The sequence below is a fragment of the Anomaloglossus baeobatrachus genome, chromosome 3, assembly GCF_048569485.1.
Source record: "Anomaloglossus baeobatrachus isolate aAnoBae1 chromosome 3, aAnoBae1.hap1, whole genome shotgun sequence".
NCBI classification, from domain to species: domain Eukaryota; kingdom Metazoa; phylum Chordata; class Amphibia; order Anura; family Aromobatidae; genus Anomaloglossus; species Anomaloglossus baeobatrachus.
Window position 1 is genome coordinate 314,080,390 of NC_134355.1, and position 25,858 is coordinate 314,106,247.

Consider the following 25,858-nt stretch of genomic DNA (forward strand, 5'->3'; position numbering starts at 1 on the left):
ACTCTCCAGTCAGCCCCTGTATACAGCCTCCTGCAGATCACCCTTCTCATTCCCATCCTGCAGTACAACTCTCCAGTCAGCCCCTGTATACAGCCTCCTGCAGATCACTCTTCTCAAGCCCCATCCTGCAGTACAACTCTCCAGTCAGCCCCTGTATACAGCCTCCTGCAGGAGATCACCCTTATAGCAGCCCATCACTATTCTCTGTGTGTGTACCAGACAGTCCACTTGCTCCCTAAAGAGCCCAGCGATATAATCCACGACGCTCCGCCCCTTCCTCTGACATCATGCTTCCCAGATGCATTTCCATTCTATATACGCGACCATTACTGAGCTACTCAGCCAACCACACTATGGCCGTCTCCTTTGCGACACTTCCGTACAGCGGCGCAGAAATGATACGTCACCAGCGGCCGTGTGTATCCCTTTCCTAGTACTATCACAAGAGAACCCGGTGTGTAGGTTTTGTACGGAAAACACGTCACTTGTGGGCGTGGCTTCTCTGGTTTTCTTGCCATAGTGTAATCCTTGTATTTAGAGGGAAATAGAAACTGAACAGTGCAGGGGATTCTGCCTCCGTATGTGTGCAGCGGCATGAGCGCAGGTAACTGATGCTGATAGGGGCTATGTAATGGAGTGACATGCCTGTGACAGATGAGGTGGGCACCCGGGAACATGTATAATGTCAGGAGTTATGTGTAGCTTATCCGCTCCTACACTTAGTGGCCACAGATGTAGTGTCTGTACATTTACCAGCAGGAGGTTGACGTTAGGGGACATTTATTTCCTACCTCATTGGGGGCTCTTGTAGGGTCTCCGGGTCATGTCCCCACAGACTCCATGGCTCCCATTCATTACTGTATTTGCCCCTTTTTGCGCAGGTTGTCCTGTTTTTCATTCGTGCCTTATTCTTTCTATTTGCTTCTTTGCCATAGTCAGCGATCTCTGCAGTTTGCAGATGGTTTTAGCAGATTCAGTAATTTCCACTTCCTTTTTACTCCAGACCCCCCCCCCCCCACACCCCACACACACACAGTGATTGGGGTCTACAAGTTCGTCTGGGTTGTAACTTTTTGCCCTAGATACTTACAAAAAAGTAATAGAGACAAAGAGATGGATTTTTTTTATTCATTGAATTTGACACTTAAAGTTAATTTATACCATGAGACCAGTACCCTATGTGACTGCGACTTCTGAATCATAACAGCGCTGTCAGGATTCAGCGGGGCAGGCAGTCATGTGACTGTAAGTGTATGAGATGTATACTCCATTCACAGTGTGCGCTGTCAGGATTCAGCGGGGCAGTCGGTCACGTGACAGGATGTGAGATGCGTACGCCCAGCCACATTCTGACTCCATTCACAGTGTTTGCTGTCTGGATTCAGCGGGGCAGGCAGTCATGTGACTGTAAGGGTATGGGATGTAAACTCCCAGCCACATTCAGACTCCATTCACAGTGTGCGCTGTCTGGATTCAGCGGGTCAGGCAGTCATGTGACTGTAAGGCCTGCGTCACACGCTACGATATATCGGACAATATGTCGTCGGGGGTCACGGATTCCGTGACGCCCATCCGGCATAGTTAGAGATGTCGCACCGTGTGACAGCTACGAACGACTGTGAACGAGCAAAAATACTCACCTTATCGTTGCTCGTTGACATGTCGTTCATTTTCAAAATGTCGGTCCTCCTTCTGCGCGCCGGTTGTTCCTCGTTCCCGAGGCAGCACACATCGCTCTGTGTGACACCCCAGGAACGACGAACACAGCTTACCTGCATCCCGCAGCACCCGCTGGCAATGCGGAAGGAAGGAGGTGGGTGGGATGTTACGTCCCGCTCATCTCCGCCCCTCCGCTTCTATTGGCCAGCCGTTGTGTGACGTCGATGTGACGCCAAACGTCCCACCCCCTTCAGGAAGTGGATGTTCGCCGCCCACAGCAACGTCGTCCGGGAGGTAAGTGCATGTGACAGGAGGTAAACGACTTTGTGCGCCATGGGCAACTAATTTCCCGTGACGCACAAGCGACGGGGGCAGGTACGATCGCACGATGGATCGTACAGTGTGACGACGGCCTTAGGATATGGGATGTATACTCCCAGCCACATTCAGACTCCATTCATAGTGTTTGCTGTCTGGATTCAGCGGGGCAGGCAGTCATGTGACTGTAAGGGTATGGGATGTATACTCCCAGCCACATTCAGACTCCATTCACAGTGTGCGCTGTCTGGATTCAGCGGGGCAGGCAGTCATGTGACTGTAAGGGTATGGGATGTATACTCCCAGCCACATTCAGACTCCATTCACAGTGTGCGCTGTCTGGATTCAGCGGGGCAGGCAGTCATGTGACTGTAAGGGTATGGGATGTATACTCCCAGCCACATTCAGACTCCATTCACAGTGTGCGCTGTCTGGATTCAGCGGGGCAGGCAGTCATGTGACTGTAAGGGTATGGGATGTATACTCCCAGCCACATTCAGACTCCATTCACAGTGTGCGCTGTCTGGATTCAGCGGGGCAGGCAGTCATGTGACTGTAAGGGTATGGGATGTATACTCCCAGCCACATTCAGACTCCATTCACAGTGTGCGCTGTCTGGATTCTGCGGGGCAGGCGGTCATGTGACATTAAGGATGTGAGATGCGTACTCCCAGCCACATTCCAACTCCATTCAAAGCATGCGCTGCCACACCTGGACAACACATTTCACTAAGAAAAGCTGCCCTAATGTTGAGATTTTAGTGTGCAACTTGGGTCCAATCAGCTCAACTTCTACATTCACTTCAGCACAATTTTAAAGGGAACCAATCACCAGGATTTTTGCATATAACCTATAGCCAGTGCTATACTGGCACTATCAGCCTGGGTCTATACATACCTTTAGTGGGCAGCTCGGATGTATAGGTTTTGAAACCCAAGAAAGTAAAGTTTATAAAATCATCAGCTTCTTGAGTGACAGCAGCTGAGGATCAGATAATATCTGGGGGGGGGGTGTTACATCTCGTGGCTCTCCTGAGGCAAGGACTGAGGCAGTCTCCCGTTCCTTGCCTGCCACGAGCACTCCTGCTCAGCAGCGCCGAAGGTCTGCCAGACTGCGCAGGAGATACCTTCTCAGAGAGGCAGCAGAAGGGTGACACCTAGTAGTTCTCCTGTTACAAGGAGTGAAGCGGTCTCCCATTCCTGGCCTGCCGCAGACTCTCCTGCTCAGCGGCCCCGAAGGTCTGCGAGGCTGCGCAATGTGCATAGGTTTACTGCTCAGGGAAGCAGTGAGATTCCCGTTATCTCTCCACATTGTGAGACCGAGGATCCCGCCTCTATTTCCCAGAGGCAGGAGGGTGAGCATGTGCAATGCGTGGTGGGTCCTGATTCGCTCACTGACGTCACACGGCTTGATGACAAGGCTGGTGACGTGGTGAATCCTGACTGGCCAGGCTGGGACGTCGTGGACCCTGATTGGGTCAAGTCCGTCATCTCCGCCTCGCGCCCGCCCTCGGGTGGAGCTGCACCTCCTTAAAAGCTCCCCCTGCCATCATGGCGGTGCGCGACCGTCCTTCTATGTTTGGATGTCTGGCAGCGTGCTGCCACGCCACTGCTCAGGCATTACTGTCTCTTGTGGGCTTGGCCCTTGCTGCTCCGGCAGTACCTCGTTTGCAGGCCGTGTTCCTGCCTTGCTGCTCCGGCAGTACCCCCGTCAACAGGCCGTGTTCCTGTCCCAGGTGAGCTCCTCAAGTCTCCATTGGACTCACCTGGTTATTGAAAGCACACGTGCGTGGGCACCTCTGTGCTACCCTCGTGCCATATTCTCGTGCCTTCCACTGGCACACGTGCGTGGGCACCTCTGTGCTTCCCCGTGCAACAGGTACACCGAGCCGTGAGATCTGTGCCATACAACCCTCACGGGTTAGGGCAGATCGGTGTACATAGATCGTCTGTGACATTCCGGATGATCGCTAGCAGCAACCCGCTCACTCTTCACCCACCATAGCGGCGGTCCCTTACACCGCACAGTGGACCTTGACCGGCGGAAGCAGTCCATTTCCCATCTTGGCACGCTTCCCCGGGTCCCCCTCGTAACATTACGGTCGCGCCAAAGGTCTGGCTATGGCTGAAGAGCAGCAGCAGTTGCTGCGTTATGTGCAGCAGTTGGAGTCACGATTGGCAGCAGTGGAGCAGTCTTCCTCCGATAAGACTACTCTGACGACAGTCGCCACCCAGGCGGCTACCCAGGCTGTGCTATTGGGCGGAAGGTCTCCTCGCCTTGCGCTTCCAGAGCGCTTTAGCGGCAACAGCTCTGAGTGCCGTGGTTTTATAAACCAGGTTACCACCTACTTAGAGCTGTCCGCGACTCTTTACGCTACCGAGAAGGCGAAGGTAGCCATCGTCCAGTCCCTGCTCACAGGGAGAGCGCTGAAGTGGTCCACGCCGTTGTGGGAGCGCGGAGATCGTGTGGTGAATAACTTAGCAGCTTATCTTGGGGCCATGAGAATGGTGTTCCTCGGGCCTCAAGTCACCCACGATTCCGCGCTGCGCCTCCTACGACTTCGGCAAGGGTCTGCTTCAGTCGGGGACTTTGCTGTACACTTTAGGACACTGGCCGCAGAGCTGGACTGGCCGGATAAGGTCCTTGTCCCTGTGTTTTGGGAGGGCCTGGCAGGGTTTGTCAAAGACGCACTGGCCACACGTGAGGTGCCTGCCACTTTAGAGTCCTTGATTCAGGTTGCCTCTCGCATAGACATCCGCCAGGCGGAGTGAAGGCTCGAGGTCTCTTCAGCACCCACGTCTTCTCGGCCTAAAAAGCGTCTGACTCCCATCTTCCATCAGACAGGTCCCCCAGCCAGTCCTGTAGGCGACTCCGTGGAGTCAATGGAGGTGTCCAAGGTGGTCTCCTCTGCCCCCGGTTCTCGGTCTTGTGTCATCTGCTTTTCCTGTGGGCAGAGGGGACACATAGCTACCCTATGTCCCAAACCGTCGGGAAAAGACAGCGTCTAGTTTCTATCAGAGGGGGACTCTAGACGCTACTTCTCCCTCTAGGTTGATTATCAGCGCCCAGTTGCAGTTCGGCACTACTCTCTTCTCTGCCCTGGCTTGCTTGGACTCAGGCGCTGAAGGCAATTTCATCTCGACCTCCCTGGCAACCCGATACTCAGTTCCCCTGGTTCTGTTGCCCAAGCCACTCAGGGTCCGGGTAGTCGACGGGTCCATACTACTCGATCCTATCACCCAGATCACCATCCCTCTCAGGATGGATGTACCACCGGGACACCATGAGCAGGTGTCCTTCCTGGTGCTTCCAGGGGGGACGGATGAGATCCTACTGGGCCTTCCCTGGTTGAGACAGCATGCTCCTATACTCAACTGGGCAACAGGGGAGATCTCATCCTGGGCAGGATCCTGTAGAGAGCACCTCGTGACTACCGAACCACCCGCTACCATTAGGTCGGTTGGGTCCTCAGGGAATACTGAGGGGCCGGGTTTACCGACACCTTATGAGGCCTACAGGGATGTCTTTTCCAAAAGGGCCGCAGATACTCTTCCTCCCCACCGGCCATATGATTGCCGAATAGACCTGAAGCCAGGCTCCGAGCCCCCTAGGGGCAGAGTGTATCCACTCTCTGCTCCAGAGACGGAGGCTATGTCCAAATATATTCAGGATAGCCTGGCGAAGGGGTTCATTCGCAAGTCTATCTCACCGGCTGGTGCAGGGTTCTTTTTTGTGCAGAACAAGGAAGGGGATCTGCGCCCCTGTATCGATTACAGGGGATTAAATGCAATTACAATCAAGAACAAATACCCTTTGCCCCTCATTACTGAGCTATTTGATCGATTCCGCGGGGCAAAGGTCTTCACAAAGCTGGATCTACGTGGGGCGTATAATCTAGTGCGAGTCCGAAAGGGCGATGAGTGGAAGACCGCCTTTAACACCAGGGACGGTCACTACGAGTATCTAGTAATGCCCTTCGGACTCTGCAATGCCCCCGCCGTATTTCAAGACTTTGTGAATGACATTTTCCGGGATTTGTATCTTTCCGTGGTTGCATACCTGGATGACATTCTTATCTTCTCCCCCGATCTTACCACCCATCGGAGGGATGTCATCCGAGTACTTAAGAGGCTCCGCACCCATTCGTTATATGCTAAGCTGGAAAAGTGCGTTTTTGAACAGGAATCCTTGCCGTTCCTGGGGTACATAGTGTCCAGTCAGGGGTTAGCAATGGATCCGGGGAAGTTGGAGACAGTGATGAACTGGCCTGAGCCCCGCTCGCTGAAGGCGATCCAGCGATTCTTGGGGTTTATCAATTATTATCGCCAGTTCATTCCCAACTTCTCGACGGTGGCAGCACCCATCATTGCCCTTACCCGCAAGGGCGCTAATCCCAAAGCATGGACACGGGAAACGGTAGAGGCATTTCACGCTCTCAAAACTCACTTCTCCAGAGCTCCCATCCTTCATCGTCCAGACATCTCCAAACCCTTCCTACTGGAGGTAGACGCCTCTTCGGTCGGTGCAGGTGCAGTCCTGTACCAGAAAAACGAACGAGGAAGGAAACATCCGTGTTTCTTTTTCTCCAAGACCTTTTCTCCGGCCGAGAGGAACTACTCCATAGGGGATAGGGAGTTACTGGCGATGAAACTAGCATTCCAGGAATGGCGGCATCTCCTGGAGGGTGCGAAGCATCCATTTGAGGTTTTTTCTGACCACAAAAACCTCACATACCTCCAGACAGCACAACGCCTGAACCCAAGGCAGGCCCGTTGGTCTTTATTCTTCTCCCGGTTCCGCTTTATTATCCGCCACCTGGCCGGTGAGAAGAACGTACGGGCTGATGCCTTGTCACGTTGTATGGTTGTGTTGGAGGAGGACGAGGAGGAGCCTCGTCTTATACTACCCCCGGACAGCTTGAGGATGGTCACTCCCACTTCTTTGGACCAGGTGCCACCTGGCAAAACCCTCGTTCCCCCTGAACTACGGAACGAGGTGCTATCGTGGGCCCATGCCTCCAAGGTCGGGGGTCACTTCGGGGTCAAAAGGACCAGAGACCTGGTGACCAGGCATTATTGGTGGCCGAGACTACCCCAGGACATACAGGAATATGTGGGAGCCTGTATGTCGTGTGCTCGGAATAAGCCGTCCCGGCAGAGACCGGCAGGTCTTCTTCACCCACTGCCAGTGCCGGATCGTCCCTGGGAAGTGGTGGGGATGGACTTCCTGGGAGATCTGCCCAAGTCAGCAGGGCACAGGGTCGTATGGGTCATCACGGACCACTTCTCTAAAATGGTCCACTTGGTGCCTCTCCCACGACTCCCGACGTCACGTGCTCTCGCCACCTTGTTCATTCGGCATGTATTTAGGTTGCATGGCATGCCTGACAAGGTGGTGAGCGACCGGGGTCCCCAGTTCGCGTCTCGCTTCTGGAGAGAGCTCTGTAAGCTCCTGCAGATAGAGCTGAACATCTCCTCCGCATACCATCCCGAGACCAATGGACTAGTGGAGAGGACTAATCAGACCTTGGTAACTTACCTCCGCCATTTTATATCCGCGCACCACGACAACTGGGCTAACCTCCTTCCTTGGGCCGAATTTGCCATTAACAATTCGGTCCATGAATCCTCTGGCCAGACTCCGTTCCTACTCAATAACGGACAACATCCCAGAATCCCGGTTCCGATGCCCATTACGTCACCCGATACTAGAGTGGAGGATTGGGCGACCAAGGCCTGGGAGATCTGGGATGACACCCAAGAGGCTCTTAAAAGGGCTAAAGACCGGATGGTGACAACGGCTGATGTTCGCCGCCGCCCAGCACCATCCTTCGCCCCTGGTGACCTAGTATGGCTGTCCTCTAAGAATGTTAACCTACGGGTACAGGCAGCCAAATTCGCCCCTAGGTATCTGGGTCCGTTTAAAGTACTACAGCAGGTAAACCCAGTGGCATATCGACTCCAGCTCCCTCCACGCTGGGCTATAGCCAACACCTTTCACGTGTCCCTCCTGAAACCCGTACGACTTAATAAATTCTCGGGGTCCCTGCCGGCTCAAACCGACTCCCCGTCCGACGACCCTGAGGTGGCAAAACTTGTGGAGACAAAAGTCATACAGGGCAAGAGGTACTACCTCGTGGAGTGGGCCGGCCGTGGTCCGGAGCATAGATCCTGGGAGTTGGAGGATCATATCCGTGCCCCGGGTTTGATAGCGGCCTTCGAGCACGGACAGGGGGGGGGCCTAGACGGGGGGGTAATGTTACATCTCGTGGCTCTCCTGAGGCAAGGACTGAGGCAGTCTCCCGTTCCTTGCCTGCCACGAGCACTCCTGCTCAGCAGCGCCGAAGGTCTGCCAGACTGCGCAGTGTGCAGGAGATACCTTCTCAGAGAGGCAGCAGAAGGGTGACACCTAGTGGTTCTCCTGTTACAAGGAGTGAAGCGGTCTCCCATTCCTGGCCTGCCGCAGACTCTCCTGCTTAGCGGCCCCGAAGGTCTGCGAGGCTGCGCAATGTGCAGAGGTTTACTGCTCAGGGAAGCAGTGAGATTCCCGTTATCTCTCCACATTGTGAGACCGAGGATCCCGCCTCTATTTCCCAGAGGCAGGAGGGTGAGCATGTGCAATGCGTGGTGGGTCCTGATTCGCTCACTGACGTCACACGGCTTGATGACAAGGCTGGTGACGTGGTGAATCCTGACTGGCCAGGCTGGGACGTCGTGGACCCTGATTGGGTCAAGTCCGTCATCTCCGCCTCGCGCCCGCCCTCGGGTGGAGCTGCACCTCCTTAAAAGCTCCCCCTGCCATCATGGCGGTGCGCGACCGTCCTTCTATGTTTGGATGTCTGGCAGCGTGCTGCCACGCCACTGCTCAGGCATTACTGTCTCTTGTGGGCTTGGCCCTTGCTGCTCCGGCAGTACCTCGTTTGCAGGCCGTGTTCCTGCCTTGCTGCTCCGGCAGTACCCCCGTCAACAGGCCGTGTTCCTGTCCCAGGTGAGCTCCTCAAGTCTCCATTGGACTCACCTGGTTATTGAAAGCACACGTGCGTGGGCACCTCTGTGCTACCCTTGTGCCATATTCTCGTGACTTCCACTGGCACACGTGCGTGGGCACCTCTGTGCTTCCCCGTGCAACAGGTACACCGAGCCGTGAGATCTGTGCCATACAACCCTCACGGGTTAGGGCAGATCGGTGTACATAGATCGTCTGTGACATTCCGGACGATCGCTAGCAGCAACCCGCTCACTCTTCACCCACCATAGCGGCTGTCCCTTACACCGCACAGTGGACCTTGACCGGCGGAAGCAGTCCATTTCCCATCTTGGCACGCTTCCCCGGGTCCCCCTCGTAACAGGGGGGGGTATTCATAGTTTTCAACTCCCCCTGTTAAAATTAGCATAAGTATTGTACAATCTATTTAACTTTTCACTTGCAGGACCTGTGTGCGGTCATATCCATGTGACCAGAAGGGGCGGGGCCTCAGCCGAGAAAGCTGAAACCAGGAAGCAATATTTTTCTGTTGGCGGAGGCCTCGCCCCTTCTGGTCACATGGGTAAGACCTCAAACAGGTCCTGCAAGTGAAAAAGTAAATCAATTGTATCATACTTATGCTAATTCTAACAGGGGAGGAAATAACGATGAACACCCTCCCCCCAGATATTATCTGATCCTCAGCTGCTGTCACTCAAGAAGCTGATGATTTTATAAACTTTACTTTCTTGGATTTGAAAGCCTAAACATCTGAGCTGACCACTAAAGGTATATAGAGAATCAGCCTGATAGTGCCAGTATAGCCCTGGCTTTAGGTTATATACGGAAATCCTGGTGATTGGTTCCCTTTAAGGGAGCAGTCCTCACGTTTTTCCTATAAAAGCTGGTGCTATACCTTCTGCCACGATTAATTTTTGGTGATTTTTTTTTTTTTGCTGTGTCCAAAAAGTAGTATAGTTCAGTGGATGGGATTCTAGAAATCTCCTGTCCTCTGTGCTTCTTTTTACTGGGTGTAAACTGACCTGCTGTGCGTGTTTCATATCCACGGCAGGTCAATTGCTCTTGCGGGGTACGCTCTGATTTATGTGGATACTTTCCTCTTAGATTTGCATTAGATAAAAAAAAAAATCTGCAGGTAAAAAAATGCAGATGCATTTTTAGTGCGTTTTCACAGTAGAAACACATCAAAAGTGTGAGTTATCTGCACATAAGTATATAAATAAAGTTTTGTCAAAGCCAAATACCAGGAAGTATCAAAAACAAAGAAGCCTTATTTAAACATGATATATCAAAATGAGATAAAATCGTTTAGGCTGCTTTCACACTTGCGTTCAGCGCAATCCGACGCACTGCACTGTGCTATTCTCCATAGACTTGTATTGACGACGTACTGTAACGCAAGTGTCTGCATTTCATCCGCTGGACGACGCTGCGTCGTTTTTTTGACGCAGCGTCGAGCGGAGGGAACGCTACATGTAGCGTTTTTTGGGTTGTTAAAATATCGCACCTTGACGGATTCCGTTGGAATCCGCCAAGGTGTCTAATGATTGTCTATGGTGGCGGGTTCCGCCGCTATGCGCTAAGCGGTGGAATCCGCTGACTGATTCTGTCACGTTCTACTGAGCATGCTCAGCATGTCCAGCAGAGCGATCGAAATTGTTTAAAATCACTCCTGGTCTCTCTCCCCCCTATCCTTCCCCCTCTCTCATACTCACCGATCACGGGTGTGACTCTGCACAATTGTCACAAAGCTCCGGCGGCTTTTCCTCTTTTGAAATTGCCGGCCGCTCATTATTCCATCTAGTATTCACTGCTTCCCCCGCCACCGGTGGTCTCTCTCGCTCACTCTCTCTCTCTCTCGACGCCGGATGCGCCATCCTGTGGCAAAAACCGCATCCGGCCGCCGGATGCGTTTTTTTTTTAACTGCACATGCTCAGTATCAAACCACATATAAAAAAAACACAAACCGCATAAGACTGGATCCTGTTGATTCAGTGTTGAACGCATATAAATGCAAGTCTTATTTTACAGGATCCTTTCACTTGCAATTTATGGGCGGGTATTGGAGTCATGTGATCGGGAGTCAGTGGAACTCGACGAGAGAGAGACCACCGTTCACATGTGGTTGCCTGTGATACTGCATGTCACTGGATCCTGACTGTATTTGGATGCAGCTCAAAAAAACTACAAGTAGCGTTTTTTAGCAAGGTAAAAAACAGCAAACCAACGGATGCGGTATATGACTCATTCAAGCGCATCTTACCACGATTCCATTGAAAATGCATTGAAGTGACAACGCATTTGTTAAGGATCCGGTCACATGCATTTGCCGTTTTTTTGACGTCCGTCAAAAAACGCTGATGTGAAAGCAGCCTTACACCATTAAAAGAGCGGAAAACAAAGGTTGTGCACTGATACATTGTGATATGCACTGAGCAATCCGATGGCAGTGTCTGGGAGGATGATTGTGGTAGTAGTCGCCTATAGCGCAGGGGCATGATGATGAGAGCGCTGCAAGAGATGAGACGACACAGAGGGTGCAGTTTAAGTTCTTTACTCACGGGAAGCACACTGCCGTTGGAGTATCGGGCTACTGTCATGGGCCTCAGCCGATCCCGGATACTTTGGTGGTCGAGGCCGGTGTTTCCTTCTGTGTGTGTCGCCTTTCGATGGTCTCCCTCCACCCCAACTTCTGGGCCATGGAATGGGTCACGGGTGCCTTCTGCACTCCCCGCGAACCTTGGGATCCCCCTTCTTGCCTAAGAACCCGTGTCAAGCTTCCAGCTCCAGACCTCAGGCCCTGAACTGTCCGTGTCTGCTTGCTTGTTCCCAAGTCCTCCCGGATGCTTGCTGCACCTGCCGGAATCCTTGACTAACTCCAACTGAATTGTGTCGAAGTGAGATGGATCCTAACTTCCCCTGTTGGTGCCCCGCCTCCCGGGTTCCTGGACTAGTGGGCGAGAGGTTACATACCTCGTGATGGCCACCCCAGCACCTACCCCAGCCCGGTCCCAGTGGAAAAGCTCCCATGTTTATGTGTTCAATGAGTGTGTTTGTGGTTGTTCCAGGCAACGACCTCTTCTGTACTCAAGAATACTGCATCTTAAGTGAGGTGCAGTAACCTGTGGCGCCTGAAGCCTCAGGGGCGCTATATATATATATATATATATATATACATATATGTATATATGTATGTATATGTATGTATGTATGTATGTATGTATGTGTATATATATATATATATATATATGTATGTAGGGTGCTGCCTGGGGGTTCTGTATTGAAAGGCTAGAAAACATGGATGTGCTGGCGGCAACGGCTATTATAGGGAGAACCTGACGTCCAGTTCTGTTTAAAGGGTTTGCTGTTTCTTTAGGTGCATGTCTCCTCCACCTCCTGGCTTACTGCTTTCTGACGGGTGGTGTGATCTTGTTGATTAACAGTTTGGACCCATAGCTGAGTTCCACCGCTGGCCCGAACTGTGAGCTTTCTGACTCTGAAGTTGGTCAGATCACGTTGCCAAACAAACACTAAACAATAACATTAAAAATTCCTCCATTTTTGAGAAGAGGATGTATATTATCATCAAATTTTACATTTTTCCTGCCCTATTAAAGAAGCTTCTATATGTTATGGATATGATGGAGGCTGTCAAGTAGCTAAGGCAGATCCTTCTATGCAGTACCCTGTTGTGACCAGTACACCGTGTACTGAGGTGTGATGTTCTACACCGCACCCTGCTTAAATCCGGTCGCCACAAGAGGTGAATACAGCTGATTAGTGGGGGTGCTGAGTGTGTGACCCCCCCCCAACCCCTAGTACTATATTGATAACTTATCTGATTGATTATTTATTTTAGATGTGGATGAGACGTTTTAGCCCACAACAGTGGTGTACAGCAAAGGTTTGCTTTGATGCTATGTGTATTAACTAGTGATGAGTGAGCACTACCATGCTCAGGTGCTCGGTACTCGAAATGAGCAGTTCGGACGCTTAGACGGGCTCGACTTGATTACAGAGTATAATGGAAGTCAATGGGAAACTTGAACATTTTTCCTTGAAGATCTTTTGGAAAAATGCTTGAGTTTCCCATTGACTTCCATTATACTCAGTAATCGAGTTGAACCCATCCAAGCCTCCAACCTGCTCGTTTTGAGTACCGAGCACCTGAGCATGGTAGTGCTCACTCATCACTAGTATTAACCTTTTTTGTTTTCTTGTTTGTTTGTTTTTGCCAGATTCAGGAACTTGTATCCACCTGTAAGAATTCAATTGAGCGTGGACCCAAAGAGGAGCTCAAACATGTTAGTTTGTGACATATGTACGCAGGAGGTGACCAGTGAAGATGACATGAAGAGCCATTTGCTTGTGGCACACATGGAGCAAGAACATTGCTGTCCTTTTTGTGCAGTTACTGGTCTCACATATGATGACGTGAGCTATCATATTCAAGCTGCTCATGCAGACACCCTGGAGCCATGGAGCAGTGATGAAGATCAGTGTGATGAAGTCCTGGACGAGACAACGTCTTCCACCAGCAGCTCCAACAGTACATCAGGCCAAGAACTTGGCACAGGAAACCATGGGATGACAACTGAAGGATGCACGGGTGATCCAGATGCAGAACAGAAGAGTACTGAAAGACAAAGCAGCAGTAAAGAGGAGGACATCCCCAGAAATGTGGTCTCCAAGTATAAAATACCACCATCAGAAGAGCCTTTAGCTGGCGGTGCTATGGTTATAGATGACTATACTCCACCTACAGCATCTGCAGCCTACATTGCTGGCGGTGGAGACCTCGTTGTGGTGTGCCCCTTTTGCTGTAAAACTAAAAACTCTATAGACCGATTAGAGCTACATGTAAGCACGGAACATGCGGATCTCCTGGCGTCACCCCCTAATAAAGGTTAGTGTTTTGCATGAGCAGACTTTATATTTAGTCTGAAACTTGCTTGTATCTGTACCAGTTAGCGCTGAATGGCTGCCTTTTAGATGCTATAGGGTACAACTCCAAATATACACATTTTTGTGTGCCCTGTCAATTTGTAGTGATAGTGGATATAATATTTTATTACTAACATATTCCCGAATGTTAACAAAAAATTGCATTAGTAATCATATATGATTTTTTCCATCATACTGGACACATGATATTTAATAGTTTGGTTTTTTTTTTCCATTAACAAAGTTCATTTTAATCAATAGATCTAGGAATAATAATGATTTATACAATTGAACATGTTTAAAAAAATGTTCCTGTGTTGAGATAATCTTATACAGTTAGGTCCAGAAATATTTGGACAGTGACACGAGTTTTGTTATTTTAGCTGTTTACAAAAACATGTTCAGAAATACAATTATATATATAATATGGGCTGAAAGTGCACACTCCCAGCTGCAATATGAGAGTTTTCACATCCAAATCGGAGAAAGGGTTTAGGAATCATAGCTCTGTAATGCATAGCCTCCACTTTTTCAAGGGACCAAAAGTAATTGGACAAGGGACTCTAAGGGCTGCAATTAACTCTGAAGGCGTCTCCCTTGTTAACCTGTAATCAATGAAGTAGTTAAAAGGTCTGGGGTTGATTACAGGTGTGTGGTTTTGCATTTGGAAGCTGTTGCTGTGACCAGACAACATGCGGTCTAAGGAACTCTCAATTGAGGTGAAGCAGAACATCCTGAGGCTGAAAAAAAAGAAAAAAATCCATCAGAGAGATAGCAGACATGCTTGGAGTAGCAAAATCAACAGTCGGGTACATTCTGAGAAAAAAGGAATTGACTGGTGAGCTTGGGAACTCAAAAAGGCCTGGGCGTCCCGGATGACAACAGTGGTGGATGATCGCCGCATACTTTCTTTGGTGAAGAAGAACCCTTTCACAACATCAACTGAAGTCCAGAACACTCTCAGTGAAGTAGGTGTATCTGTCTCTAAGTCAACAGTAAAGAGAAGACTCCATGAAAGTAAATACAAAGGGTTCACATCTAGATGCAAACCATTCATCAATTCCAAAAATAGACAGGCCAGAGTTAAATTTGCTGAAAAACACCTCAGGAAGCCAGCTTAGTTCTGGAAAAGTATTCTATGGACAGATGAGACCAAGGTCAACCTGTACCAGAATGATGGGAAGAAAAAAGTTTGGAGAAGAAAGGGAACGGCACATGATCCAAGGCACACCACATCCTCTGTAAAACATGGTGGAGGGCAACGTGATGGCATGGGCATGCATGGCTTTCAATGGCACTGAGTCACTTGTGTTTATTGATGACATAACAGCAGACAAGAGTAGCCGGATGAATTCTGAAGTGTACCGGGATATACTTTCAGCCCAGATTCAGCCAAATGCCGCAAAGTTGATCGGACAGCGCTTCATAGTACAGATTGACAATGACCCCAAGCATACAGCCAAAGCTACCCAGAGTTCATGAGTGCAAAAAAGTGGAACATTCTGCAATGGCCATCACCAGATCTTAACCCAATTGAGCATGCATTTCACTTGCTCAAATCCAGACTTAAGACGGAAAGACCCACAAACAAGCAAGACCTGAAGGCTGCGGCTGTAAAGGCCTGGCAAAGCATTAAGAAGGAGGAAACCCAGCGTTTGGTGATGTCCATGGGTTCCAGACTTCAGGCAGTGATTGCCTCCAAAGGATTCGCAACAAAATATTGAAAATAAAAATATTTTGTTTGGGTTTGGTTTATTTGTCCAATTACTTTTGACCTCCTAAAATGTGGAGTGTTTGTAAAGAAATGTGTACAATTCCTACAATTTCTATCAGATATTTTTGTTCAAACCTTCAAATTAAACGTTACAATCTGCACTTGAATTCTGTTGTAGAGGTTTCATTTCAAATGCAATGTGGTGGCATGCAGAGCCCAACTCGCGAAAATTGTGTCACTGTCCAAATATTTCTGGACCTAACTGTATATGTGTCCTGCTATGTACTGTGTAATGGCCGTGTCTGACTGTACATGAGATGTGGTCTGATGATACCACGTCTCCTGGGCAGGGGACAAAGCAAAAGAGAGTATGCAGACATTACAGCACAGGATTGCAAATGATTCTTTCTTTGAGGTAAAACATTTCTTAATTTCTTAAACAGGCAGGGAAATGTTTTACCTCACAAAAAGACTCCCATCCTGTGTTGTAATGTCTTTATACTCTTACTTCCTCCCGGCCCAGAAGATGTGGTATGATCAGACCATGTCCCTGTACAGTGAAACAGAGCCATTACACAGTACATAGCAGGGATATACAGTGCCTTGCGAAAGTATTCAGCCCCCTTAAATTTTTCAACCTTTTCCCACATTTCAGGCTTCAAACATAAAGATAAACATTTTAATGTTATGGTGAAGAATCAACAACAAGTGGGGACACAATTGTGAAGGTGAACGATATTCATTGCTTATTTTAAACTTTTTTAAAAATAAATAAGTGAAAAGTGGGGCGTGCAATATTATTCGGCCCCTTTACTTTCAGTGCAGCAAACTCACTCCAGAAGTTCATTGAGGATCTCTAAATGATCCAATGTTGTCCTAAATGACTGATGATGATAAATATAAGCCACCTGTGTGTAATCAAGTCTCCATATGAATGCACCTGCTCTGTGATAGTCTCAGTGTTCTGTTTAAAGCGCAGATAGGATCATGAAGACCAAGGAACACAACAGGCAGGTCCGTGATACTGTTGTGGAGAAGTTTAAAGCCGGATTTGGTTACAAAAAGATTTCCACAACTTTAAACATCCCAAGGAGCACTGTGCAAGCGATCATATTGAAATGGAAGGAGTATCATACCACTACAAATCTATCAAGACCTGGCCGTCCATCTAAACTTTCATCTCAAACAAGGAGAAGACTGATCAGAGATGCAACCAAGAGGCCTATGATCACTCTGGATGAACTGCAGAGATATACAGTAGTGAGGTGGGAGAGTGTCCATAGGACAACAATCAGTCGTACACTGCACAAATCTGTCCTTTATGGAAGAGTGGCAAAAAGAAAGCCATTTCTCAAAGATAATCATAAAAAGTGTTGTTTAAAGTTTTCCACAAGCCACCTGGGAGACACACCCAACATGTGGAAGAAGGTGCTCTGGTCAGATGAAACCAAAATCAAACTATTTGGGCACAATGCCAATCGATATGTTTGGCGTACCAGCAACACGGCTCATCACCCTGAACACACAATCCCCACTGTCAAACATGGTGGTGGGAGCATCATGGTTTGGGCCTGCTTTTCTTCAGCAGGGACAGGGAAGATGGTTAAAATTGATGGGAAGATGGATGGAGCCAAATACAGGACCATTCTTGAAGAAAACCTATTGGAGTCTGCAAAAGACCTGAGACTGGGACAGAGATTTGTCTTCCAACAAGACAATGATCCAAAACATAAAGCAAATTCTACAATGGAATAGTTCACAAATAAACGTATCCAGGTGTTAGAATGGCCAAGTCAAAGTCCAGACCTGAATCCAATCGAGAAATCTGTGGAAAGAGCTGAAATCTGCTGTTCACAAACGCTCTCCATCCAACCTCACTGAGCTCCAGCTGTTTGCAAAGGAAGAATGGGCAAGAATTTCAGTTTCTCGATGTGCAAATCTGATAGACACATACCCCAAGCGACTTGCAGCTGTAATCGCAGCAGAAGGTGGCGCTACAAAGTATTAACTTAAAGGGGACAAATAATATTGCACTCCCAGTTTTCATTTTATTATTTTTTATAAAAGTTTATAATAAGCAATACATTTTGTTCAACTTCACAATTGTGTCCCACTTGTTGTTGATTCTTCACCATAACATTAAAATCTTTATCTTTATGTTTGAAGCCTGAAATGTGGGAGAAGGTTGAAAAATTCAGGGGGCTGAATACTTTCGCAAAGCACTGTATGTGTGTGTGTGTGTGTGTGTGTGTGTGTGTGTATAATATATATTATATATGTGTATGTATGTATCTATATATATCAGCACAGGAACAGGTTTGTTTGTTTTTTTTTTAAACATCCAGTTGTATAAATTATTATTATTCTAAGGTCTACTGGTTAAAATTAAGTTTGTTCTTCGGAAAGCCCCTTTTTAAGACAGTGAAGCCTCACCATTTGACCATTTCTTTGAAAGTCTACTTCCGTATCTGACTAGAAATATGTAAAGCTATTAACAGCACGCAAATGGCATCGGTGTGCTGATAGATAAATGATAGATATTATAGTATTATTTATTTTAATGAACCATTCACTGAATGGGCTACAATGGGGGGTAAATCAAACCAAAGTGGACGTCTTCTTCTTTTTTTATTATTATTATTCTGTGGATCATCGCTCAGACCCCCCACCCCCCCCCTCCCCGAACGAATGTAAAAAAAAAAAAAGCCTCACTGAGTAATAACATGAAAAACACTGTGGACAGAACAAGCAGTGTGAATAAGGCCTTGGATGCGTTTCTGTCCACAACACGTAAAGGCAATAAATGCAGCCATCAGTGCTGATTTACAGCAATCAGAAGTGACCGAGCACGTGTCTAACCGACTCGGCCAGTAAAGCGGGGGCTTTGAGGATTACTATGTACAGATCCTCACTGCTGCTGATAATTGCACTTAGATGTGTATTTTTTTGAGGACTTTTCTCACTGGTAGATCTTAAAAAAAGAAAACCTTGATTGTGAAATGTTTGTTTCCTTTAGGAAGGGCCAACCAGCAGTATGAATGCCCCATGTGTTCTCTGGTGTGTGCCAATAGTGACATTCTACAAGAACACGTGAATCTGCACTTGGAGGAAAACTGTGATCCAGGTAACCCCCTCCCCCACCCAATCTTATTACTGCCTTTCTCCCATCTTCCTGGTTACTACAAAAATAGTGTCTGATAATAATAAATTATTTTTCGCTAAACTGGGATAGACATGGAAAAATGTATATATGTATACAGTGAAACCTTGGATTAAGAGCATAATCGTTTCGGGAGTGAGCTCTTAAACCAAGTTACTCTTTTATCAAAGCGAATTTTCCGATAGAAAATAATTGAAATGCAGACAATTCGTTCCATGACCCCAAAATATTTACTGTATTTATTCAAACTTATTACAGTTATACAATATAATGTCCTGTATTCATATACAATTATTACAGTACACTAATACAAAATACTGTAAAGTACAGTAAAAAAATATAAAGCAAATTAAACTGCACATTAGCTTACAATAGAATTGTTGGTGTGCGAGAGGTACAGTATAAGCAATGTGCTGCACTGGATATCAATAAGTACAATACTGTATCCACAAATGCAGATTGATAGACATGCTATATAATATATACTGTACTGTACAATGGTATACAGTATACAGTAAATATATACAGAAAGTTACCTCCAGAGCGGGTCAGAGCGCGAAGACAGAACGGAACCGGAAGTATACACGGTGAGGATTTACTTTTCTTGCAAAGCATTACTCTTAAACCAAGTTACACATTTTTAAAAAGCTTTACTTGTCTTACAAAACGCTCTCAAACCAAGTTATTTTAATCCAAGGTTCCACTGTATATAGAAATACAATGGAGAGTTATTTGTATATATTTATGGTGCATATCATGGTGCAGTTTTGGTAGAATCCTTGTTTGTCTCATGTAGATGTAACAGAGCAAGGACTTCTGGGCTGTGTATAACCCCACCCACACCCCTGATTGGCAGCTTGCCGACCAGTCACAATGTATACAAAGAAGCTGCTAATCAGTGGTGGGGATGGGGTTACATCAATTTGCCGTATTGCTGTGCACAAGAGATGTAGTTATCACTTGCTAATAATATATTGATTGTATTGCAACGACAACACTTAATAAGTAATCAGGGTCTCTGCTCCTATATTATCATACAACCTGCTGACAGATTCCCTTTACAGAGGTGTTCACACCTATCAATCGGATGTGTTCTTAGCTTTTTGGTGTTCTGACAACTGGCACCCACACTGGTCAGCTGTTTGCAGCTTTTTTGACAGTCAGATGTACAGGTATAACTGGAGTACTAAGGACACACGTCAGGTTTTTGCTGTGCGGCACAATCTGGCGCATTTCTGAAAAACCGGATGCGGCGACAGCTGTTGCCGGATCCGTTTTTTTTCCCTAGACTTTCATTAGCGTCGGATTGTGCCGCATGGCCGTGTGTTCTCTCTCTTTTTTGCCGGATCCGGCGTAATTGTCTGATCCGGCGGCCGGAAAAAACGCAGACCTAGACGTTTTTTGTGTCATGAGAAAAATCGCATCCCGCCGGATCGGCTGTCTATGGACGCCGGATCCGGCGGGATGCGGCAAAAACCGGATTACATGGACGGATCCGTTTTTTTTTAAACTGAGCATGCTCAGACTGGCACAAAATAGCTATATAAAGCTATGTAACTCCTCCATATCAGAAAAAAAAAAAAAGATTAAAAATAGAAATATTAAACTTGTTCCAAAACCTTTTGTATTTGGTGTGTCATTTTTAAGGTAACTTTACATGATTGGGTTATTTCTCAAAGGAAAGCACTTATGGTACTTTGGGGGTCTTTGTTTAACCCCATAGCGACGGCCTAACGTCTCAAGACGTCGGAAAAACAGGGTACTTATTCTGTTCCGACGCTTTGAGACGTCAGGCCGGAAAAAGCTTGTAGCGCCTCCCAGTGACGGAAAATCTCGGGGGTTTCAGCTACCGGAGGTAGCTGAGACCCCCAAGATTATGCATCGGGGGTGTTTTTTTTTAGACCCCCATAATGTGATCGCCGGTATACACCGTATACCGCCAATCACATAAAAAAAAAAATGGCAAATATTACTGATTTCTTTCTCATCTGACATGATCAAACATGTCAGATGATAAAGAAATATAAGCCCCTAGTGCCCCCAAAGCCCCCTGTACTGGAGAAATCAACACCCCCCCTCCCCCCCCCCCCCCGGAACATTCAAAATGGCGCCGATGCGCGCCGAAAACTGCCGCCACCCGCCGGCTCTGCATTCATCTTCCTCCGATCTGAAATGATGAAACATTTCAGATCGCAGGGGAATGTCCTCCCCCTGACCCCTCCTCCGGGACACCGGAGCCCTGTGGTCCCCCGGAGCCCCCTCCGGTTCTGCAGAGCCGCCCCCCCCTTCTCCTCTCCGGAGCATGCAAGATGGCGGCGCGCAGCGCACAGTAGCGCGCGGCCGCATTCATCCTGCTTTTTCTGCCGCATGTGACACATCACATGCGACAGAAAAGTTGTCCCCAGGTCCTGCCGTCACCCCCCCGTCAGCCCCCGGTCTTCCCCATTACCTGGCTGCTGCTCCGTCCCCGCGATCACTCCTCCTCCTTCTGGAAAGCTGGCGGCGCATGTGCAGACAGCGGCTGTCAGCTGGATCCTTGCAAGCAGGGACGCTGACATCGCTGCTGCTAATGCTGCTGCACTGTGGACCGGGGGAGAGTGAGTGCAGTAATCTGCAGCCACACTCCTCACATGGAGAGCCTGCTGTTCTAGAAAATGGGGGGGGTACGTTCTGTGAGCATGCCCCTCATATTCTGGAATGAGGTTACTGCAGGTCACTCAGCCCTTGGTTGGACCGGGGCAGTGTGAGTGCAGTATTCTCAGATTACTGCACCCACACTGCTCATGGAGAGCTTGCTCTTCCAGAAAATGGGGGATACGTTCCCTGAACTTGCCCCCCATATTGTAGAAGGTCCAGAGTCGTCGAGGGACCTCCAAAATAGATTACAGCGACCGGAATTTGTTTATTTTCAATAAATTGGTGAAAAAGGGAATGTTTCGGGGAGTTTTTTTTCAAATAAATTTTTTTTTTTGTCTTTATTTTTTTCTATTACTGACTGGGTTAGTGATGTCCGGTATCTGTTTAGAAGCCGTGACATCACTAACCCCAGGGCTTGATGCCAGGTGACATTACAGCTGGTATCAACCCCGTATATTACCCCGTTTGCCACCGCACCAGGGCGCGGGATGAGCTGGGGCGAAGTGCCAGGATTGGCGCATCTAATGGATGCGCCACTTCTGGGGCGGCTGCGGCCTGCTATTTTTAGGCTGGGAAGAGTCCAATAACCATGGCTCTTCCCACCCTGAGAATACCAGACCCCAGCTGTCCGCTTCACCTTGGCTGGTGATGTAATTTCGGGGGGACCCCACGTTTGGTTTTTTTTTTGTTTGTTTTTTAAAAAAAAGCCTGGGGAGCCCTCCAATTGATCACCAGCCAAGGTGAAGCTGTCAGCTGTGGTTTGCAGGCTACAGCTGTCTGCTTTACCCTAGCTGGCTATCAAAAGTAGGGGGGACCCCACGTCGTTTATTTTAGTTATTAATTTTTTGGGGGGCTAAATACAAGGCTAGGCATCCTTTAGTGCCACATGAAAGGCACTAAAGGGTGCCAGCTTAGAATATGCAGGGGGTGGGACGTTATATTTGTTTGACATCTATCCATTCATCCATTGTAGCATTTTAGGCAAATCGTGGGCATGGGCAGCTGCGTTCTCCCGTGGACAACACTCACATCTCTGCAGGAAGGCTGACACTGTGTACTAGACGCCGTGTCGCTGGATCATGGCCACATAGCCTAAAAGTGAGAAATTTGTTGCTACAGCAACATTTTTGTGAACTACCTGTGGATTCAAAATGCTTACTATACTCCTGAATAAAATCCAGTTTCCAAAATGGGGGTCACTTGTGGGGGGTTTCTGCTGTATAGGTACCCAAAGGGCCCTGCAAATGTGACATGGTGCCCGCAATTTATTTCAACATTTCCAGAATTCAAATGGTGCGCCTTCCATTCCAAGCCCTCCCATTTATCCAAACAGAGGTTTTTGGCCACATGTGAGTATCCCTGTGCTCATAAGACATTGGATAACAACCTGTTGGGTCCACGGTTTGTTGTTGCCTCTTGAAAAAGTAAGAAATATGATGCTAAAGCAACATTTTTGTGAAAAAAAATGAAAATTTTCAATATGGCAACCTAAGCTTATCAAATTCTGTGAGGTACTCTTGGATTCAAACTGCTCACTATACACCTAGATAAAAGCCTTGAGGTGTCTTGTTTCCAGAATGGGGTCACTTGTGGGGGACCCCCACTGTATAGGCACCTTAGGGGCTTTCCAAATGCAACATAGCGTCCGCTAATGATTCCAGCCAATTGTGCAGTCAAATGGCGCTCCTTCCCTTCTGAGCCCTGCTGTGCACCCAAACAGTTGATTTTCATCACACATAAGGTATCAGCATACTCAGGAGAAATTGCACAATAAATCTTATGCTGAATTTTTTCCTTTTATACTTGTAAAAAAAAAAACTACCTGGTTGAAGTAACAATTTTGTGGTAAAAATGTATTTTTTTTTATTTTCACAGCTCAACATTATAAACTTCTGTGAAGCACCTGGGGGTTCAGGGTACTCACCAAACATCTAGATAAATTCCTTGTGGGGTCTATTTTCCAAAATGTGGCCACATGTTGAGGAGCTTCACTGTATAGGTACCTCAGGGGCTCTCCAAATGCAACATGGCGTCCGCTATTGATTCCAGACAATTTTGCAGTCAAATGGCACTCCTTCCCTTCCGAGCCCCGCCGTGTGCCCAAACAGTTGATTTCCACCACATATAAGGTATCGCCAAACTCAGGAGAAATTGCACAATAAATTTCATGGTGATTTTTTTTCCTGTTACCCATGTGAAAAAAAAGCTACCTGGTTGAAATAACAATTTTGTGGTAAAATTTTATTTTTTTATTTTCATGGCTCAACGTTATAAAATTCTGTGAAGCACCTGGGGGTTCAGGGTACTCACCAAACATCTAGATAAATTCCTTGAGGGGCCTAGTTTCCAAAATGGGGTCACTTGTGCGGGGTTTCTGCTGTTTAGGTACCTTAGGGGACCTCCAAATGCGACATGGTGCACGCAATCTTTTTCAGCCAAATTTCCTTTCCAAAATTCAAATATTGTTCCTTCCGTTCCAAGCCCTCCCGTTTGTCCAAACAAAGGTTTCAGACCACATGTGAGGTATCACCACACTCATAAAAAAGTGGGTAACAAACCTTCAGGTCAAATTTTTGGAATTACCTCTTGAAAAAGTGAGAAAATTGATGCTAAAGCAACATTTTTGAGAAAATTATTAAAATTTTCAATATGACAACGTAACGTTAACAAAATCTGTGGAGTACCTGTGGGTCCAAAATGCTCACTATACTCCTTGATAGAAGCCTTGAGGGGTCTAGTTTCCAAAATGGCGTCACTGGGTTTCTTCTGTTTAGGTACCTTAGTGGACCTGTAAATGCAACATGGTGCCCGCAATCTATTTCAGCCAAATTTGCTTTCCAAAATTCAAATATTGCTCCTTCTGTTCCGAGCCCTCCCATGTATCCAAACAGAGGTTTCTGACCACATGTGGGTTATCCGTGCGTTCATAAGAAAGTGGGGAACAAGTTTTGAGGTCCATTTTGTTGTGTTATTTCTTCTAAAAGTGAATAAATTTAGGTTAGAGCAACATTTTTAGGTAAAATTTAATTTTTGCTTTTTTTCATTCCATATTGCTTTTGTTCATGTGAAGCACCTGAAGGGTAAATAAACTTCTTGAATGTGATTTTGAGTACTTTGAGGGTGCAGTTTTTAGAATGGTGTCACTTTTGGGTATTTTCTGTCATCTAGGCCTATCGAAGTCACTTCAAATATGATGTGGTCCCTAAAACAATGGTTTTGTAAATTTTAATGTAAAAATGAGAAATCGCTGATAAACTTTGAACTCTTCTAACTTCCTAACAAAAAAAAATGTTGTTTCCAAAATTGTGCTGATGTAAAGTAGACATGTGGGAAATGTTATTTATTAACTATTTTTTGTCACAGAAATCTTTGGTTTAACGGTATAAAAATTCAAAAGTTGAAAAATGCTAAAATTTCAAAATTTTTGCCAAAATTCAATTTTTTTCATAAACGCAAAAAATATTGTCCTAAATTTGGTACTAACATGAAGTTCAATATGTGACGAAAAAACATTCTCAGAATCACCGGGATCCGTTGAAGCGTTCCAGAGTTATAACCTCATGAAGTGACACTGGTCAGAATTGCAAAATTTGGTCTGGTCATTAAGGTGAAAATTAGCTCCGTCACTAAGGGGTTAAAAAAACATGGTGTGTACAAATGGGGGGGATCTTCTTCTTTTTTTTTTTTTTTAAATTAAGGCTTTTTAAAAACTTAAATGTGTTACATATGTAATAAAAGGAGGGATTGAGGGATTTAACCCCTTCACTACTGCCGATTTCTCTTTTTCTGTTTTTTTTTTTTTTTCGCCATTCTTCTTCTGAGAGACGCAACTTTTTTATTTTTCAGCCAATATGGTCATGTGAGGGCTCATTTTTTGCGGATTGAGCTGTACTTTTAATTGAAACCATAAGTCTTACAATATAGTGTACAGGAAAACGGCAACAAATTTCCAAATGCAGAAAAATTGCAAAAATAGTGCGATAGCACTATTGTTTTTGAGATATTTTATTCACTGTTCACTATATGGTAAAACTGATGTGTGGGTATGATGCCTCAGGTCAGTGCGAGTTCGTAGATGCCAAACATGTATAGGTTTAGGGTTAAAAAAAAAATCGCGAAAAAAACGGATCTGGCAAAAAACGGACAGAAAACCGGATGTGGCGGATGAAAAACTGATGCACCTGATCCGGTATGCCGGATCCAGAAAAAAAACAGTCCGGTGCATCCGTTTTTTTCACACATTTTGCGGGACACAAACGCCGGATTCTGCCTGACGGAAAAAAACTGATGTGTGAACTTAGCCTGAGCCAGAAAGGCAATTGTTGGCACACAGCTATATCTGATAGCTATGGTTATTTTCTAGAATCCGTAACTTTGTTTTACTCTTCTAACAGTGGAGCTGTGTAAGGGCTTGTTTTTGCGCACTGAGCTTATGGTTTT

The 25,858-nt window shown here is 46.9% G+C and overlaps 1 protein-coding gene across 3 annotated transcripts in view; it reads left to right on the forward strand.

Moving 5' to 3' along the window:
* Positions 1 to 381: 381 nt before the first annotated feature.
* Positions 382 to 25,858, forward strand: part of ZUP1 (zinc finger containing ubiquitin peptidase 1) — a 79,692-nt gene continuing 54,215 nt past the window's right edge. Inside the window, exons 1-3 of one of the 3 annotated variants that reach the window (XM_075340028.1) lie at positions 382 to 454; positions 13,202 to 13,869; positions 18,638 to 18,745. In XM_075340028.1, coding sequence (XP_075196143.1) covers positions 13,266 to 13,869; positions 18,638 to 18,745 — 712 coding nt within the window. In that variant the 5' untranslated portion in view covers positions 382 to 454; positions 13,202 to 13,265. Of the gene's footprint in view, positions 455 to 484; positions 605 to 13,201; positions 13,870 to 18,637; positions 18,746 to 25,858 lie in introns of those variants that run through there. The other 2 variants (XM_075340029.1, XM_075340026.1) reach the window with 2 other exon arrangements.